Here is an 18,322-nt window from a genome sequence, read left to right on the forward strand (position 1 = left end):
TGAGCATCTCAGCTGATATGCGACCGGCCCCTGGGGCTCTGTTCGATTTCATGCTACGGATGGCTGTTTCTATCTCTTGCACTGATGGAGCTTCGGTGTTGACACGGGTAATGCATCGAATCCTTGGCGGATCATGCTGAGGTGTTGACGGCGTGACCGACACTTGAAAAAGGTATCCAAAGTGCTCGAACCAGCGTTTCAACTGGTCAGCCGAGTCGGTCAGTAACTGTCCAGACGTGTCTTTCATGGGCATCGTAGCATTCATCTTGGTCCCACTAAGGCGACGTGAGACATCATAGAGGAGACGGATGTCGCCTGTGTTTGCGGCTTTCTCGCCTTCGTCGGCTAGGGAGTCCGCCCACGCTCTTTTGTCCCGTCTACATAAGCGTTTCACTTCCTTCCCGAGAACCGAAAAGCGCTGATGGGCTACGGCTTTCGCTCCTTGTGTTCCTTCCAGCCCTGTCGTCCTCCTTAGTCACGGTTAGTCGACGACTAAGGAGCTTTATTTTTAAGTCAAAAAAGATTTTTTTTTTCAAAATAACCATGTAAAATTGTTAATGTGATTATTACCACCACCCACGTGGTGCACATTTTCCAAAAAAAAAAATCACTTCACTTCACTTCACGACCACCCCCTCAGGAAGCAAAATTTGATAAAACGTTATTTTTGACCATTTTGATTGTACACTGTTGACGCCTTGACCGTACCAGATTGAGTGTAAATGGGATTTGGCAAAAGTCGGTACCCACGACCACCCCCTCAGGAAGCAAAATTTGATAAAACATTATTTGAGAGCATTTTGGGCAATTCAAATTGACCGCTCCTCTATCTTCCTCCAGGTATCATCTGTGATCCACTGCTTTCTTCGGGTGCGTAGCTCACCCAAATTAATCTTGCCGGTGGCGATAAAGGCGTTCTTGATGGCGCTCCATTGATCTTCTACGCTTCCACCTTCTGAAATATTCGCAGCACGATTCTCTAGCTCCTCAACGAAGGACCTTTTCACCGCAGCGTCTTCCAGTCAGCGTGTGTTGAATTGCACTATGAAGAAAGTGGTGGCCAAAAATCGAAAAATTTACTTGCTTTGAATGACGTGTCTTATATACTATTTGATAGCCAGATAGTTAAAACCTAGATTCCCAAAATTTCAGCCCTCTGTGATGGAAACTCATTGCGCCACAGATAACAGACTTAGAAAAATAGTGAAAGTTGTAGAAAAAATGCATTTTAAACAAATGCAATTTTCTCAGTGAAAAAACGGTTTCATTTTGGAATTTAATCCACCGTTAGAAATGTTATAATCTGAACTACAAAATGGGTGTGCTGTTGAGGTTACACGGTTAATTGAAATTAGTTAAAAGTGGGTAATTATTGACTAAAGCAACATTTTTTGCCCAAGTTGGTCTATATCTAACAAGCAGGGTCGAGCAGTCCCAAGAGGCCGCCACCACAGTTTAGTTTGGGGTTTATACTATCTGCGGAACGTGAATCCAGCTGCGGATAGCTGCGGATGAGCGTCATTTTGACACAAATCCGAAAAATTGATTTTTTTAATTATTATTTATTGTTAATTACGATTATTGATTATGCGAGCACATACAACAAAATCGTACAAACTAAACAGTGCTTCAAAGGTGGAACTGTTAATTGTCAAATTAAGTCTCAAAAATGTTGCACATTTAATTTTTTTATGATAAATATGGGTAAAAACTGACCGAAAATTATTGTTCCATTCAGAAATTGTATCAATCCATCTAGACTAAAATGCTTCTTTTGTTCCTGAAAATCTTGTTTATATTTTCAATACATATTTACCAACGCAGAAAGAAACACCACATCTTATGTATTTATTTTACGAAAAACTTCCTACTTGTATTTTAAAGACGAGTACAATGTTTTCAAATCATAAGTTTGTTTTCAACTTAAATGCTGGCAACGTGAATATCACACAGTAGTTAATTAAACGAAAACAAATCTGAAAATAATAGTTTGTGGTAATATGGAACATAGGAGCACAGACAAACAGACGTAACACTTCGAACATTCTTCGATGCAAAATCTAGTCACGGAAACATGTTCGCCCAATGCTTAAAGAACCATCGACTAGGTGGCGGTAGTGGGCAAACGTCAAACTCGAACAAAAACGATGAGAGCCCCACGAGTGGTCAGTTGGCCAACTATCAAATTTTGAAGTTGGCCGTTAAATCGGTGTACGATGGCATTTATCAGAGTGTTACGTCTGTTTGTCTGTGATAGGAGCATCGTTCTACCACAGACAAACAGACGTATCACTTGGAACAAAATGCGATAAAAATCATTGTCACGAAAACCGCCCAATGCTAATTACGTTAAAAAGGAAAACGATGGGAACTGAGTAGAGTGAGGCGTCTGTTATCTGTAGTGTTACGTTAGATCTTAAAAATCTCAAATAGTCAATGCAACAAAAGCATTTGAATATATAGCGCATTTAGTTCACCACTGGACTATCGCACTAGTTTTCACGAGTGCGAAAACGCTAATAAAAGTGCGCGATTGCATCAAATCAACTCGGTGTCTTCAGAGCACTTGTTCTCCATAGATTGAAGAAATAGTGCGCCGAAGACATCAACCTGATTTGATGCTATCGCGCACTTTTATTTACGCTTTCGCACTTATAATGTCGCAGTTCGCAGTCCAGTAGTGAACTAAATGCGGTATATCAAATCAAGGCATAATATAATTTTGATCTTGCTAAAGAAGCACGACTACAGTAGACGCTCGCTCGGTGCAAACGATTTAACTGCAAGTCTGCTAAGTGTAACAATTTTACAGTTATCGCACCGCTATCCGTCATGATGAAATGTCAACAGCGATGCGATGTTTTTCTAATACACATTGGCTGCATTCTGCAGCAACTGACAGTTCTATGACATCTGCCAGTTGCTGCAGTTAAGTGAAACGTAAACATGTTGCAGGTATCTAACGTCTACTTTACTGTACGGATAGCGGTGTGATAACTGCAAAATTGATGCACTTAGCGAACTTGCAGTTAAAAAGCATTGCAGTTAAAGCGTTTGCACCGAACGAACGTCTACTGTACTTCAAAAGTTGAAATGCGTAGCACAATATTTTTACAATGCATATCAAAAGGCTCACGCAAAAAAAAATGCTTTGAAAAATACAATAAAGATAGGCGCGACGCTTATTCGGTACTTGAAAACGATGTTATGTTTGGCGGTAATGTTGACACTATAGAAAGGCTCATTTGGTCACGAGAAAAAAATCATATAGACATAACGATTCAAATATGGTGAATTTGATTGACCATGTTCTCAAAAATTGTGAAAGTGAATCTAAAATGTTTACAATTTCTAAAAAAAATATGTGGAATGATGTCACATAAACAGAAGAATGAGTAGATATTGCTTGTGATTTTGATTAAGTGTCAAGAGATAGTTAATTAATAAAATTTATGACGGCAATTTATCAATTGGCGACCCGCTGGTGGTGACCAGTCGATCAACTTTTCAACGCAAAACAACCCTCGGTTCTTCAGATTTGTGCTTTTGAAAATTCAAAGGGTGGCTTTGTTATATATTCACCTTAATGATGTTGATATGTGTTCAGTAAAATAATAGATGCATATTTAAAAATTATCCTTTCGACGAGTTTGAAAAAATATTACAGTAGGGGGGGGGGGAAGGTAGATAAGTTGGAGCGGGCGGCTCTTGGTAGATAAATAATTCTTCACCAAAATACCTGATTGATGGAAAAATACTCTTATAGAACATTAAAAATGGGGGGGGGGGATCAGATTTACCTAGAGAGAGGGGGGGGGGGTCTTCAACCTCCACATCTCCTATTTTATCTTGTGCATGGCGATCTTATTCTAGTTTTAATTTGCATTTGAACTGCCCCAAAAATTAAAAACAAACGTTTAAGTTTATTGTTCAGGAATAAGTGGCTCCTAACTGGGTTAAATACTAGTTCCACCTTCCAGATGAGATGAAAATACATAAATTTGACTAATGTTATGCTAATCTCAATAGAATATTATCAAAAAATGCAGAAAAAACCAAAAAAATATTTTTGGCCACCACTTTGTATGGAGCCGCCCCATAGTGCGGTGCCCGATTTTCTCCTCCTGTCGCTGGATCCTGGCAATGTGCAGTCGAATCTCGCCGATTAGGAGATGATGGTCGGACGCATTGTCGGCGCTACGTTTGTTTCGCACATCAAGAAGGCTCCGTCTCCATTTTCGGCTGATGCAGATGTGGTCGATTTGCTTTTCCGTGACGCCATTACGAGAAACCCATCCCACTTTGTGCACTGGCCGATGCGGAAAGAGCCATCCCCCAATCACCATATCCTTTTGCCACAAAACTCTTCAAACAGCTCTCCGTTTTCGCTCATTTCTCCGAGACCATGGCGTCGCATGACGTGCTCATAGTCCGAGTTGTCGGAACCAACCTTCGCGTTGAAGTCGTCCATGAGGATCTTGATATCACCTTTCGGAGTCTTGTTCACGACAGCATTCAGTTGACTGTAAAAGTTCTCTTTGTTTTGCATTTCGGTAGCATCAGTTGGCGCGTAACATTGGATCAAGATAAGGTTTCGAATCCGTGTTCTGAATCTGACTACAATTATCCTCTCATTAATAGGTTCCCACTTCGTGAGCGCAGCGTGAGCGTGAGCGCTGAGCAGAAAACCAACTCCACGGTGCCGAGGAACGTGTTCACCTCGTAGGCCAGAGTATAGCAGAATTTGACCCGACGCCAATCTGTGTTCTCCAAAGTTCGGCCAACGGACTTCGCTCAGTCCTAGGATCTCAAGCTTCAGGCGATTGCGCCACCTCTAAATCTCAATATTTTGGCTCAAACTAAGAAGTTTCTCTATTTATGTCATTTGAATCCAGAAGAGCTTACGAATTCCAGGTTTCAACAACTTCAATAAGCCACAGCCTAATAAGCATATTTACCATTAACTTTGCAGGAACTTGATCAGAAATCTGCTCAAGATCCCGTGAAGAATTTGTCAAGATCTTGCAAAGGATTCAACAAGGGATTGAGCCTAAAGTGTCAAAGAATATTATCTGAACGAAATTATTGCAGGTTGAACAACAATTCCACTCGTTGAGAGCTCCGTAGAGTAACGAAAAAAATATCCATCGTGTCAGGTGGATAAAATCGTGTAAAATCTTTTTGTTTTTAGATTTCAATTAAACGTCTTTGATTTTATAAACTGGAGCACCGCGTAGCAACTTATTTCCAAAAAGAGCACCGCGAAGTAAAAGTTCTGGAAACCCCTGGCATAGAAAATATAAGTCATTTTGATTGCAGACCGAAGACTGCAAGCCCGAGAACCCCCCAAGTTCGATGTTTATGACAGTAATTGATAAAAGTTCGTGGCTACAATGCTCGAGAAGCCACTATTGCTGAGTCAGTATAGTCAAGTTTATTTTCGAATCGAGCCCAATCTATGTTTAGCCTAATCTCTTGTTGACTTTGTCAAACCGTCAACAATACTTTTTCGTTCCAAGGGCATCATGCGTAGAATAATTTTAAAATAGTTTTACGACTATGATTTGCTCGAATCAGAATCAGAATTTCATCTTCTAGCTCATTGGAAAACAAACTCATAAAAACCGCACAGTTCTGATAGCAATAAGACAAAATACATTGACTCCGCAAAGGTTAATGCCTTCCAGAACCCATTAGATGATTGCTTAATTGCATTTTAACAAACGACCCAAGCTGATAATTGCAAATTCGCAATCCCGCGCAGCAATTGACTTGATTGGAAAGTGCATGATGGCGGATGATGGTGGTGCACGCTAGCCCAGCTAAGCATCATTCATTAATTCGCACTTTCGGTGAAAATCCCGGCTTAATTGCTGACAAATCAACATCAGGGTGACTGATAAGATAAGCGGGCCGTCATCGGTTCAGGAGTTTGCTTTGGGTGTCGTCACTTCTGGCTGAAGTCTGGGCTCTCTGTATGCGGAATGATGGGGAGTTTGGCGAATAATGCTTCATTGAGATCTGACGAGCTTAAGGACAGTAGCTGTTGTCTGTAAATCATATTTTTCAGCAGCCAGTGGTTCCCAAACAAAACATGATTGGAATCAGTACATTCTTGCAAAGCATGTAGTAAATCCTCCTTTTTCTGATTATAAGAAAAAACTGTGTAGACGGGATGGAGTATGATCAACGACTGTGTAAAAAGTATTGATTTTCGAAAGCAATGGGGCCCTTTTGAAATTGGTTTCCGTTCGCTGAGAGAAATCAAACTAGACTTTTCAGGAATGAAACTATAGATCTCAGATGAATATTTTGGAAATTTGTACCATTTAGCCTTCGTTTTGCATCGCGTTGGGAACAGCTTACTAACATAGTGTACGGTTTGTGGAAAACAATCCTACTGTAAAAGGATGGGTCAAAATATGCACAACTGGTATTTGTAAGGTTCACTTGAGAGTTTCTTTAAGTTGAAAGATTTCTGCTACGAAAATGTTTCAAATGTTGATGTTCTTTAATGAGATGTGTCAAGAGTTACTTAAGACAGCATCTTGTACATGTTTCTGGAATTTTTAAATCTGAGTGCATTTTACCCCACTCTTCCCCACGCACCTCATTAGAGCAAGACGATGTGCGATCGGCGCCTTCGAAGAATAATGGCCAACATATTCAGCCGTTGGAACGATGACTTCTCAAATGACACCCTGGCCATTAATGGCGACGGCGAAAGGTGATCATGCGTGCTGTTCATCATCGGTGCCAACAGTCAGTCAGTGCCTGGAAGAAGCGCCAATTTCTTCACACAGCATCAGCCGCCAGCCAGCAATGGTGTCGCTGTGCCGATGACGCCGAGAATGTGGCGACTGACTGATAGTGCCCTGCTATCTGTGTCACATCTTCTGGAAGACACTCGGCAGATGGTGGAGGCTGTCCGTAGCTTCGCGCAGTAGCTTTTTGTCAACGAATCCAGTCGGAAGTCGTCGTCTGTTTGTTTTAGTGAATTATTTCGGCCAGCGAAGAAGTTTTCCTTAGGGAATAGTCGGGAACGTCGGTTTTAGTGGGTGTAGTACTACCGAAAATGATGTAATTACTCATAGTTTTTGAATAAGAGTAAGACCACGTGTCACGAAGTGCATTGTTCCCAAGTGTCCTCAATAGCTGCTCGAGTTCTGTTTGTGTTTACATCTCAAACATTCCAAATGGGAATTGTAACTGCGAACGTTGGGAGAACTTTGTGCTTGAGAGTTCATTCTTTCCCTTTCTCTCCAAATTGTAAACTTAATCTTGTACAGTAATCGGGTGACAAAATGACCACTCTCAGCAAATTATGCGAAAATGTATGAATTGCTCCAAATCCTACAAAACCATTTAGTAACTAAAGTACTAAAAGTAGTCAACAAAATAACGATTATTAAACAAATACATGAAATTATACTTTTGGCACGTGGCTGGGTTTTATCAATCATACACAGATCGAAAAAAGAGTGTAAAGTTCTGTGACATATGATGCACATAATTGGAGCGTGGGATATCACAGAAGCTTACATGACATATCATGTAAAATTCATGAAACATCATGTAAACTTCCATTATATGTCATGTAATTCAGCATGACTCTGAGTTTTTACATGACATATAACGTAAATTTACATGATATATCATGTAAACCGTCAAATCACTAACTTTACATTACTAAAATTAAGTTTACATGACGTGTAAATGTCATTATTTTTATCTGTGTAGAAATATGATTAAACGTGTGTATCAGTTCATCCGCAAAAATAGCACATCAACACATCAATGTGTTGATGCATACATTACGGCGTATTGGTTGATGACATTACCTGACACTAGATGGAGTTAACGAACATTAAAAGTGCTTTAAGTTTTTTTTCTCGTAATGCTTGCGCAAGAGATGTCGACCAGATAATGGTATCGTTCTCATCTTAGAATTGTAAAAAATACGGCGCCGTTTGTTTTGGGACAAGCATAAACAACGTAAGATTGTACCTCAGAATGATCAACATACCCTCATCTTACGGTACTACAAACTGAAGTTACATCCGCACACTGGCAATGAACGTCATCGGTTCTCTCTTTTCTACACCGAGAGTTGCATTCACGGCCATTACCTTATCGCCGAACGATGGTTTTGAAATGCACTGAACCCATGCAAGAATCAATAATTACAAATTACGACGTTACTTGAGCGTATCGCCTGCCTGCCTGTCACGGTCGAGAGTGCTAACCAACGATCCTTTCATTCTTCCCGTAGATTTTTCATCGAGAACTACTCGCACGTAGACGACGATGACGAGCTGTACCTGAACTACGACTGGTCGTCCGATTCGATGTCGATCAAAAGCAATATGAGGTAAGTTTTGGATGTTCTAACATCTGTTCGTTTATCCGGATGATCACATTTGAACACCATTTTAGCAACGCTAGCCAATATCCGGATTCGGACGGGAGTGGAGAGAGGCTGTCGTTGGCCTACGAGAAACTGTCCAAGATTCCACGTAAAATCGCGGAAAAGTTCTCCAAGACGACGACCATCCTGGATCTGAGCTACAACGATATCAAGTAAGTCGAGTTGAGATTATTTAAAGCGTACTTTTGTATGAAGTGACCAATAGACCTCCACGGATTTACCATCCTTTAAGCTAGTGGCAAATACATATTCAAACTCAAGTCCATAACACACATGTTCTGCATAAGTCTACATAACGCTTAGGTGGATAAATTTAGACTTGGTTCTACGCAGACTTATGTAGTACCTCTGTGTTGGTTGAGAAGGTGGCACAATCTTAGACAATTCGCTCAACTTTTCAAAACGACCTATCCAACAAAGAGAGCACTCCTTGTTTACTTTCTTTTGCGCTAATGAATAAGCCATGCTTCTGCATATACTTTGCATATATCTTTAGTCAAATACTTATTTTTAAACTTTATTAGAGAACTTGTCAGCCCTCGGTTGGTTCGTTTCTAGTGGCAGATGGATCTAACATAGAGGAACTTTTAGAGATACATAGTGGTAAATTTTTTACAGAGTGTAAGTGAAATGATATTATAAAGGATAGAAGCCACAAGGCTTTGTTAAAAGGCTAAACCCGATATTTTAACAGAGTATCATTTCATTGCTGTCATCTTCGGCTGACGTTTTTGCAGTTAATGCTTGTCATCAAAAGTTATAGCGTCCGAAGAGTTTAAAGGTCCTTTGTCGTAGCCTATTCAAGGGACTTCAACTTTTTCCAGTCGATTCTTGATTTAAATTGTAGAGATCAGCTTTGTGTTCTGGAAACATATCAAGGCTGCCTCCGTCGTTGAGTCGTTACTTAGAGTTGTGTCGATGTCTCTCAATCCTTGTAGTGTCCAACGTAGTGCCAATGTCTCACAGACATACAACATGTGCTCCACGATGTTACGAGTTCCTCATGAATCACATACTTTTCGAAGGTTGGCACCTCCTTCCATGTTATGTGAAGCCTTCTTGTGTCAGGTCCTGAGACGAGGTAGCACTAGTTACTCTTTCAGATCGATTCTGTCTTCCCAGGGAATTGTGTTACCCTTTACTTTCCGAGTAAGTAAGGTACAATCTGTCTATCACTCTTTGGACCATGCTTCTCTTACCACAGTTTTCAACCAGAAATTTACATCAAGGTTTGTACTGCTATATGCTCGGTTGCCTTCTGTTGCATTTCTGCGGTGTTAAATACCCAGAATTTTCAACTTTATTACGACGGTCTCCAAAGAACCCAAATAAAATCTCAATTCCTCATCATTTCAAAGATTATGTATTTGAGAAATTCGCCCAGGGATTACTTCAGAAATTCCTCTGGATATTTATTCAGCAATTTCTCTAGGCAAACGTTTGCAGCATGTATTGGGGATTCTTTAAGAAAATCTACCAAAAAAATTTCCAGGAATTAAAAATTTTTCTGAAAAAAAAACTTTCGGAAATTTGTTTGCGTATTCGACCAAAAATCCTCTTACAATTCATTCGGAAATTTTCTTTAAGAATTTATTTATAAATTCCTCCTCTTTTACAAATTGCACAAATAATCCTTCCAAAGCATCTCAAATGATTTACTTCTGAAAATTCTCATTTTTTTCAAAGAAAAAAATATCTATGAATGTGAGCAGAATTACTCCAGTGATTTTTTTAATAAAACTTTCAGCGATGCCTTCAGAAACTATTCCAGAGTTTTTTTTTCAGAAAATGTTTCAAAAGATCCTTCATAAATTTGTACTGGGGTTACTTTGGAAATTCTTCCAAGGATTTCACCAAAAATTCCCCAGTAACTTTCAATTTCTCCAGAAATTCCACTAGGGATTCCTCCACAAGTTTCACAATTTATGTCAGGAAATCTTCTTGAGATTATTTTAGGGACTGAAAAAAAGTTATTAAAAAAATGTGAGATCAATTCTGGAATTTAATGCAGGGATTTCTATACTGCCCTAGGGGTTACTTCAAAAAAAATTTGAGGGATACTTTCAGCAAATATCCCATGGCTTTCATTACAAATTCGAACAATAATTCAGTCAGAAATATCTCCACACAGAAAGGAATTCTGAAAATTACACTTCACGTAAATATTAGAACGCTTAAATTTCCATTTTATTCGATTCGATTGTACATAAAAGAATATCTTGCACGCAAAATTGTAAGCAAGCTCCATACTGCAGACAACCTGTAATTTTACAATTCGACGGAGAATTGTGTGGAAAGCGATGGAGGTCAATTTGTTACAGCGAACTCGATGTAACAATTTTAAACTGTGCAGATTTAATCCAGAGATTTCTTTACAAATTTCTCCAAGAATTACTTTGAAAAAACTTCCACAGATTTTTCGACAGTTCTTTCATTGACCCTTGCTGAAATCCATCCCAGGATTCTATTAAAAAAAAATTTTTTTTTAATACACTCCGCTGACCCCCATACCAAATATCTCGCGCAGAGAGCAATCTGGTGATAGACACTTACTAAATTAGAATTAGAAACAAAAAACGCGGGACTTAGTACATATCACAAAGGATATAAGGTGAAATCCCTGTGGAACATAGTTCCTTTGAAGGGGTTCACACTAAAAACGAATAACGATAAAAGCTAACAACTAACGTTCTTTTAAATGAGTGAGTCTTTATGAGGCAGATAATTATTTAACTACTGGTATTTACAATTTAAAAAATAATAAATAAATAAAATAAAATAAAAATGAGAATGCACGAAAAAACTAGCAGAACCAGAAAAACCTGCATACAAATAAAAATGAAGAAGGTTGACATGATTAAAGAAGATATTCATTTACACTCTGTGTTATGTACTGCTTTAGTTTGCTTTTAAAGAATAAACTATTTTGTATTATTTTTAAATCGTTGGGAAGTATATTAAACTTGGATGGACCGTAATTTTGAATACGTACAAGACCCATGTTTGTCGACGCTTTGCTTCGCAACAACTCATTTGCATGCCTAGTGTTCTGTACAGCACCTCTGGCTGAAAAAAAACAATACTATGGTGAAAACTGCGGTTGTATAAAGTGTTATGGACGTACATGAGTGTTTGGGAATCGCGCAAACCCATGATGGGTATAATTTTATGACGGGAACTAGAGTAGAGCAAAACCGGTCGAATACAAGTTTACAATCTTTCACGAGTTCCGCAAAAAATCTCCCAGGGATTCTTAAAAAATCTACCAGGGACTCCTTTGAAAACTTAGAAAAATCATCAAGGAAATCCCAAAGAAATTCAGCCAGATTTTTTTTTCACAAAATCTTCTAGGGATTTCTTTGAACTTTAGAATATCCTTCAGAAATTTCTTCAAGAACTTCTTAAAAAAGTTTAGCAATAGCTTCCGAAAATGTTGCATGGGAAATATTTCAAGAGTTCCTTTCAAAATGGAGGAATCAAAAATTTTTCAAAGCATCAAAACCTTCAATGAACATTTTTAAAAAATAATCAAGGATTTTTTTAGAAAATGATTCACGGATACAATAAAAATCAGAAATTAAGAACTCCTACAAGATATTTTTTATGGAATTTCTCAAGATTTCTTAACATTCCTTAAGATATGCATTCAAGACATTTCTCTTCCAGAGATTTCTCCAGAGATTTCTTAAGAAAGACTTTTTTTCTATAGTGTCTTTTAGAGATTCTTAGAAGGGATTCTTTTCCTCAAGCGTACCTCTTGAAATTTCTCTATGGATTCCTCCTGGAATTAAATAAAACATTGTTTAGGATTTTTGTTAGGGGATTTTCTCCAGGATGTTTATTTTTTCAAAAATATTTCACCAGATGATTCCAAGTGTTTCTTCAGGTATTCCTCCTGGAATTTCTTCAGAAAATCCAATTCCTGTTTTTTTTTCAGAAATTCTTTCAGGAATTCATTGTCATTGCTAAGGGATCTGTAAAAAATATCGCTAGAGAATTACCCCATGTACTCCGCTCTTCGTGATTATCGACCAAGCGAAAGATATTAATAAAAAAATAAGTCAGAAAGGAAAGTATGATATTAAGGTAAACATATAAAACTAAGTGTGTCATGAGGTATGCTTTGTTGGCGCAATTATGGGTGCTTTACACAACAATGTACACGGAACCACCAAACTACCCAAAATTGAGTTCTTTTGACGCAATCCCATAGTTCCGCCCAATAAGCCAAATTTGAGTAAATCGATTAAACTCACACTAGGTAAATTGCCTTTACCTCCAGCAAAAAAATATACTTAAGAGTAGGTAAATTCAACCCAAGACCCCCCCTCATTCAACCCAAATTTGAGTATACCTACATTTACTCAAAATTGGCTTATTGGGCTCAAGGACCCCCATTGGGTAGACGCATCTCTGTTTGTTTTTGACAACATCGGTGGGAGAAAGAGGGAAAACAACCTAATTTTGGGTAACTAGTATATTCGATATACTCAGCTTTGAGTAAAATCGACCCAAAAATTAGGTAGTTTGATTTCTCCGTGTACAGTCCATTTTACGAGCCGATTTTATGAATGAAATTTTGACAGGAGGTAGCGTCCTAACCTGTGAAAATCAATATCATCATCAACATTGTTGTCACTTTGTAAAATGGCTCATTGATATGAAGTGCTCCCCTGCATTTCAAGTAATCATAATACAAACTACAAGTTCTAAACTGAGGCCGTAACAAATATTTATTTCACTTTTTGTTCCTTCACGCTTTGGCTGGTCCAAGGGTGACAAAAATGAAGTATATTCACTTGGTTATTTGATTAAGAGATTTTTCTTCTAGTGATAAACTGAGATGAGACTCGCGAGACGGTTTTCTTTTTCTCCAGTTTGTTATGTTTTTCTCTTCCTATCTGGCCGGGGTTCTGCTAAACCGAACTAAGCGCCAAAAAGCTTATCCCGAGATAATTAAGTTTAAAGTTCAACAACTCACAAATAAACAACAGCTGAGATAATTTGAAACTTTTCCGCACACATGTAGCTTACAAGCCTTTATTAACCATCAGAGATGAAGAATACATGTAAATTATTTGAAATCATTGATATACATTGGGGACCCGATTTTGTCAGCCCCCGATTTTGTCTACCCCCGATTTTGTCTACCCCCGATTTTGTCAGCTTTTTGACCCGATTTTGTCAGCTTTTTTTGAAGTAAAAAATAAATTTGTATTTCATTCGAAATTTTCATTTTGTAATCATTATTAATGCAGTTGATGTTTTTAGGCGTCATAGAAAAATTACGCAATGAACAAAACTCGTATAACTTTTGAAAATGGCCAAACTTTTTTTGCAAACTAACACATTGAGGCAATTATAGTACCCAACCCTCGCCAATGTTTTAAACTAATATTGTTTTAAATTGCTAAAAGATTCCAGCTCTCTCTCTTCTTGGCGTAACGTTCCAACTGGGACACAGCCTGCTCCTCGGCAGTATTTTATGAGAACTTTTACAATTTTTAACTGAGATCCCCCACAGCCAATGTTTATTTTGCATTCTTACATATATCGTGTGGTAGTCATGAAGATATATAAGGTAGTTAAGGAAATCAAACTCCTCAGCATGGCTTTGCTGATTGCACATACGCTTACCTAATCGGCTATATGGACTTAAAGACTATTCTTCCTAATTTCCTCTGGAACAGAACAAACAATAAACGCTGCCTGTTGTTGTGATTACAAGTCAATCCATTTACTTCTTTCCGGCATCTCTGGGATTCCTCTAGGTTTACTTGTTTGAATTGATCCAGATAGGCTAACATTTGAAAAGGGCGAAACAACCATTTCGAATTTTTACTTCTCCTTTCCTTCTGAGCACATGGCCCATTTTTCATGTAAACTCTGACCAGTAACAGATAGAGCAGACTCCTTTCTATCTGATAACGGGATAAGTTTGCATAAATAAATTAAAATACGCCTAGACGAGGTGGAAGAAGTTGAGACATGCAATGGTTGTTCCGCCCTTTCTTACATGTTGGTTTAGATTTATTATGAGATTTGTATTGTAGATTTCCTGCTTGGATTGCTTAAAAAATTGCTGTGGGAATTGTATTAATTAGAAACCCTTAAGGAATTCGAGATGGGATTCCCCCAAAAATTCTTGCTGCGATTCCTTCAAGAACTTTTGCGTGGTTTCTTGTAAGAATTTTTGCTGGTATTTCACCAAGAATTCCGCCGGAAATTTTTGAAGGAATTCTTCCGGGAATTTTATAACGATTCATTCAAGTGTGTCTCTTTAAGATGTTCTCATGCATTCCTCATGTGATTTCCCCAAAAGCTTTTCTTGAGACTTGTTCTGGAACTCCTGCTAGGGTTCCTCCAAAAGTTTTGCTGATATTCTGACAGCATTTTTTCTCAAAAGTTTTCTACATGAACTCCTACAGTGATCTAACCAGGGGTTTCTCAAAGGATTTCTCCAATAATTCCTCCTACAATTGCTACGTGGATTTATCCAGGGAGTTCCCTAGCGATTCTAGCAAGACATCCTGCTGGCTTTTCTCCATACATATCTTTTTTGGATAGTCCTGGAATTTCTGCTGGAGTTCCTCCAAGAAATTTTCTGGGAATTTCTAAAGAACCTTTTCAGATATTTCCCTAAAAATTATTCATGCATTCTTCCTATGATCCAGGTTGACGAACTCTTGTTGAGATTCCTTCAGAAATTCTTGCTGGTATTCCTGTAGGACTTTATCCAGTAATTTCTACAGGAACTCCTGTAGCGATGTATTCAGAGAATTCTGTAGATACTATTGCAATAATTTCTATATGAATTACTGCGTACTTTAGTCCATGAATAAATCTACGGAAGGCACAAATTTCCCAAATGGAAGAGAACGTGCCCCTGGAGCCAACCTACTGATGAATAAATCTAGAGATTTTCCTAGGATTTTTTTTCAAGAATGCCTCTTAGGATTCCTTCAGGGATCCTCCTAAGAATTTCGTAAAATGTTCCTCTATTAATGCCTTCAGTAATTACTCATACAAGAATCCCAGTTTCCCGATTGGGCATCCTCTATGGATTTCCCGGGGGTCCCGCTTCAGATTTTTCCAGGGTTACCTCTTGGTATTTCTTTACGAAAATCCCTTGGTATTGCTTCTGAAATTCCTTTAGAAAATTTTGTTGGAAACTCTTCTGGAATTCATGCTAGAATTTAACAATTCATTTCTGCAATGGTTTCTCCTTAGACTACTCCAGATACATCCCCAGTACTTTTTCCAGGAATTCCTCCATGGATTTCTCAAGGAGATTTCTTCAAAGATTGCAATAGGGATTCTTTCAATGACTTTTCAGAGAATGCTAAAGAAATGCCTCTAGAGATTTCTACGGAGATTGCAGTAACGATTCTTTCAGAAATTACTTAAGGGATTTATCCGGAGCTCATGTAAAGGTTTTTGCAGAAACTACTTTTGGGATCCCTTCGGGAATGTCTTGAGGGTTACGTTCCGTATATCCACGGGTAGTTTCTCTAAAAATTTCCCCGAACATTTCTTCATAGATTTCTCCAGAGATTCATTAGAGATAAGGCTCTGGAAATTAAAGTGGAAAGGCAGTGGAAACGTAGCCAATTGGGTTGTTTAGTGATTAAAATATTGCTATTTTCTATAGCCTAATCGAAAGAGCTTATTTTTCTGAGTATAAAGTGATTTTATTGGATTCCAATACCTTTGGTTTGATGGTTTAATTAACAAAACAGTTTTTATTTTCGTGGATAGAATGACAGTTCAATCGATTAAGTGACAGTTCGACCCGAACAAAAAAAATTCCCCATACAAACTTTAAATGGATTTTAAAAATAGTTCCCGGAGTCCAAAAATTATGAAATTTTGGATTTCGACTAATTTTTGGGCGGAGAATCCGATTATGGAATAATCCGGATACCCCTAAAGAACCCAATTCGGACAGTATGAGTGTCTATACTTGTCAATCAGATGTTGGTTCTTTTTCATTCGTTGACAGCTAAAGTTAGATGTTATGATTTAAACTGCGCTAATCAGTGTCAACCGTCTTCTGTAGACCACAATTGTAAAAGCTAGGAGAAGGCAGTGTTCCAGTAGGGATGTTATGACAAGAAGTAAAAGAAATAAAAGATTTAATAGTTCTGCTGTAAAAAAGTACTGAATGTTAACTTTGTCAAATAACATTATTTCTGTGCCCTAACACCCTTTCGATTTTTTTTACCACAAATGATTCGTTCAAATATTACGTAACGCAAAATTTGGCAATTTTAGACCCTATCCCTCCACCGCGTAACTATTTTGAAAGAGAAATTTTAAAATTTTGTATGAAGCGTAACACAGGGGGGGGGCCTCATTGGCGTTACGTAATAATTGAACGAACCCAAAGCAGACCCTCCACACCTATCTCCGTCTCTGACGTGCTCAGAATAATTTTTCATGAATAAAAAAATGATTTTAAAAAATGTCCCGATTTTGTCAGCCCAAAATGCTACCAGGGGCTGACAAAATCGGGTCCTTACTGTAATTACATTTAATTTTTCAGTACTTTGCACTCAGTTCACTCTGGCTGAACAAAAACATTGGAATATGGTATATAGTTCAGTGTGGCTGACTGTGTTTCTTTGTTTCAGAGAAAACCAGTCGGATTGTGAAAAAAAAATCTCGATTTTTCATCGTCTGAAGTTGAAGTCGATATCACTCACAATCCTTAACATGAATCAGAGAGGACGCGTATAGTATAGTAGCACGGAGGTCTCAAAATAGTTTGAAATATGTACGGCGGAAGCCCTCCCAGCTCAGCAATTGCCACCCATGTTTTTTTTTTCATAGGCCATGCATTGTGCAGGCACAGAGCAAGAGTGATTATGTCAAATGATGTCCTTGCATGTCCTGAGGTCCTGAAATGTGAAAGTGGAGCAATTTGTGTACTTCAAATGTATGCTGGTCGAAGAAAACCATAAAAATGTTCTGCCAAAGTGAACCAAGCCAAGACAAAACAAATTTCAAAAATACGAAAGAGATTCAAACTTGAATCAATTGAGTGATAACCAAGCGCGTTACCTCTAGGTCATTTTACCTAGCTGAAGGTCAGTCGTTAAGTCAGAATCAAGTTCTAAACATTCTTCTCAAGGATGGTTTTCGTGAAAACGCCATTTTTCGATCAGCCAAAGCGAACCAAGTGTTTGATTTTTTTTCAACCTTTATTATTATTATTATTATTATCCTTGTTGTTCAATGACGGCTTCTGTGTTAAAGTATCAGTATAAGGTGTATCGACATAATGCATGTAGTCAAAACCAGTTGATTTTTGAATTGTTGAGAATAAAATGATTCTAAAATACAGTGGTTTTGGTTCACTCTGGCTGAATGTGATTTGGAAAAATGGCGATCAGGTTCATCGACATATAATTGGATCCTCCAACACCCGTATTTCTAATTACGTGTTCAATTCTCTCACAAATTGTTACTATGAGTCGGCTAGAAGTTAGAAATCTGACGGCGATAAGGAAATTTGAAATGTTCATCATCTAGATTAATACTAAAATATTTCGCTGATTCTATGAAATGGTTTACAGTTCACTCTGGCTGGGTGCAATTTCATTTTTTGTATGTTCTGCCGAACAGAAATTTTGAATTTACTCCACGAAGAACTGTAAGAATTACTGGATTTTTACACTGAAGGTAGATCAACGTATTCTTCATCCATGGTTAAGAAAACTCATTTTTTCAAAAAATGATCTTTGGTTCGGTTTAGCAGAACCCCGACCATCTGTGTTGACATTATGTTTTGGGCTGGTGGTTCAAACACGTAAGTGACCGCATCATCTCACATGCAGTGTGACTGAATCCCATTCACACACAAAATCATGTTGAGGTGAAATTTTGCATCGC

At 38.1% G+C, this 18,322-nt stretch overlaps 2 protein-coding genes across 7 annotated transcripts in view; both read left to right on the forward strand.

Annotated features, from left to right (window-relative positions):
• The window catches only part of LOC134288589 (uncharacterized protein DDB_G0283357-like), a 498,750-nt gene that overhangs the window by 473,991 nt on the left and 6,437 nt on the right, over positions 1-18,322 (forward strand). The gene's annotated exons all lie outside the window — the stretch shown is intronic.
• Positions 1-18,322, forward strand: part of LOC115265347 (leucine-rich melanocyte differentiation-associated protein) — a 44,151-nt gene that overhangs the window by 18,775 nt on the left and 7,054 nt on the right. For 4 of the 6 annotated variants that reach the window (XM_029870031.2, XM_029870033.2, XM_029870035.2 and 1 more), the window contains exons 2-3: positions 8,273-8,371; positions 8,437-8,580. In XM_029870031.2, the coding sequence (XP_029725891.1) occupies positions 8,273-8,371; positions 8,437-8,580 (243 nt within the window). Of the gene's footprint in view, positions 1-6,646; positions 7,108-8,272; positions 8,372-8,436; positions 8,581-18,322 lie in introns of those variants that run through there. The other 2 variants (XM_029870034.2, XM_062853878.1) reach the window with 2 other exon arrangements.

Source organism: Aedes albopictus, chromosome 2 (assembly GCF_035046485.1).
Source record: "Aedes albopictus strain Foshan chromosome 2, AalbF5, whole genome shotgun sequence".
Lineage (NCBI taxonomy): Eukaryota > Metazoa > Arthropoda > Insecta > Diptera > Culicidae > Aedes > Aedes albopictus.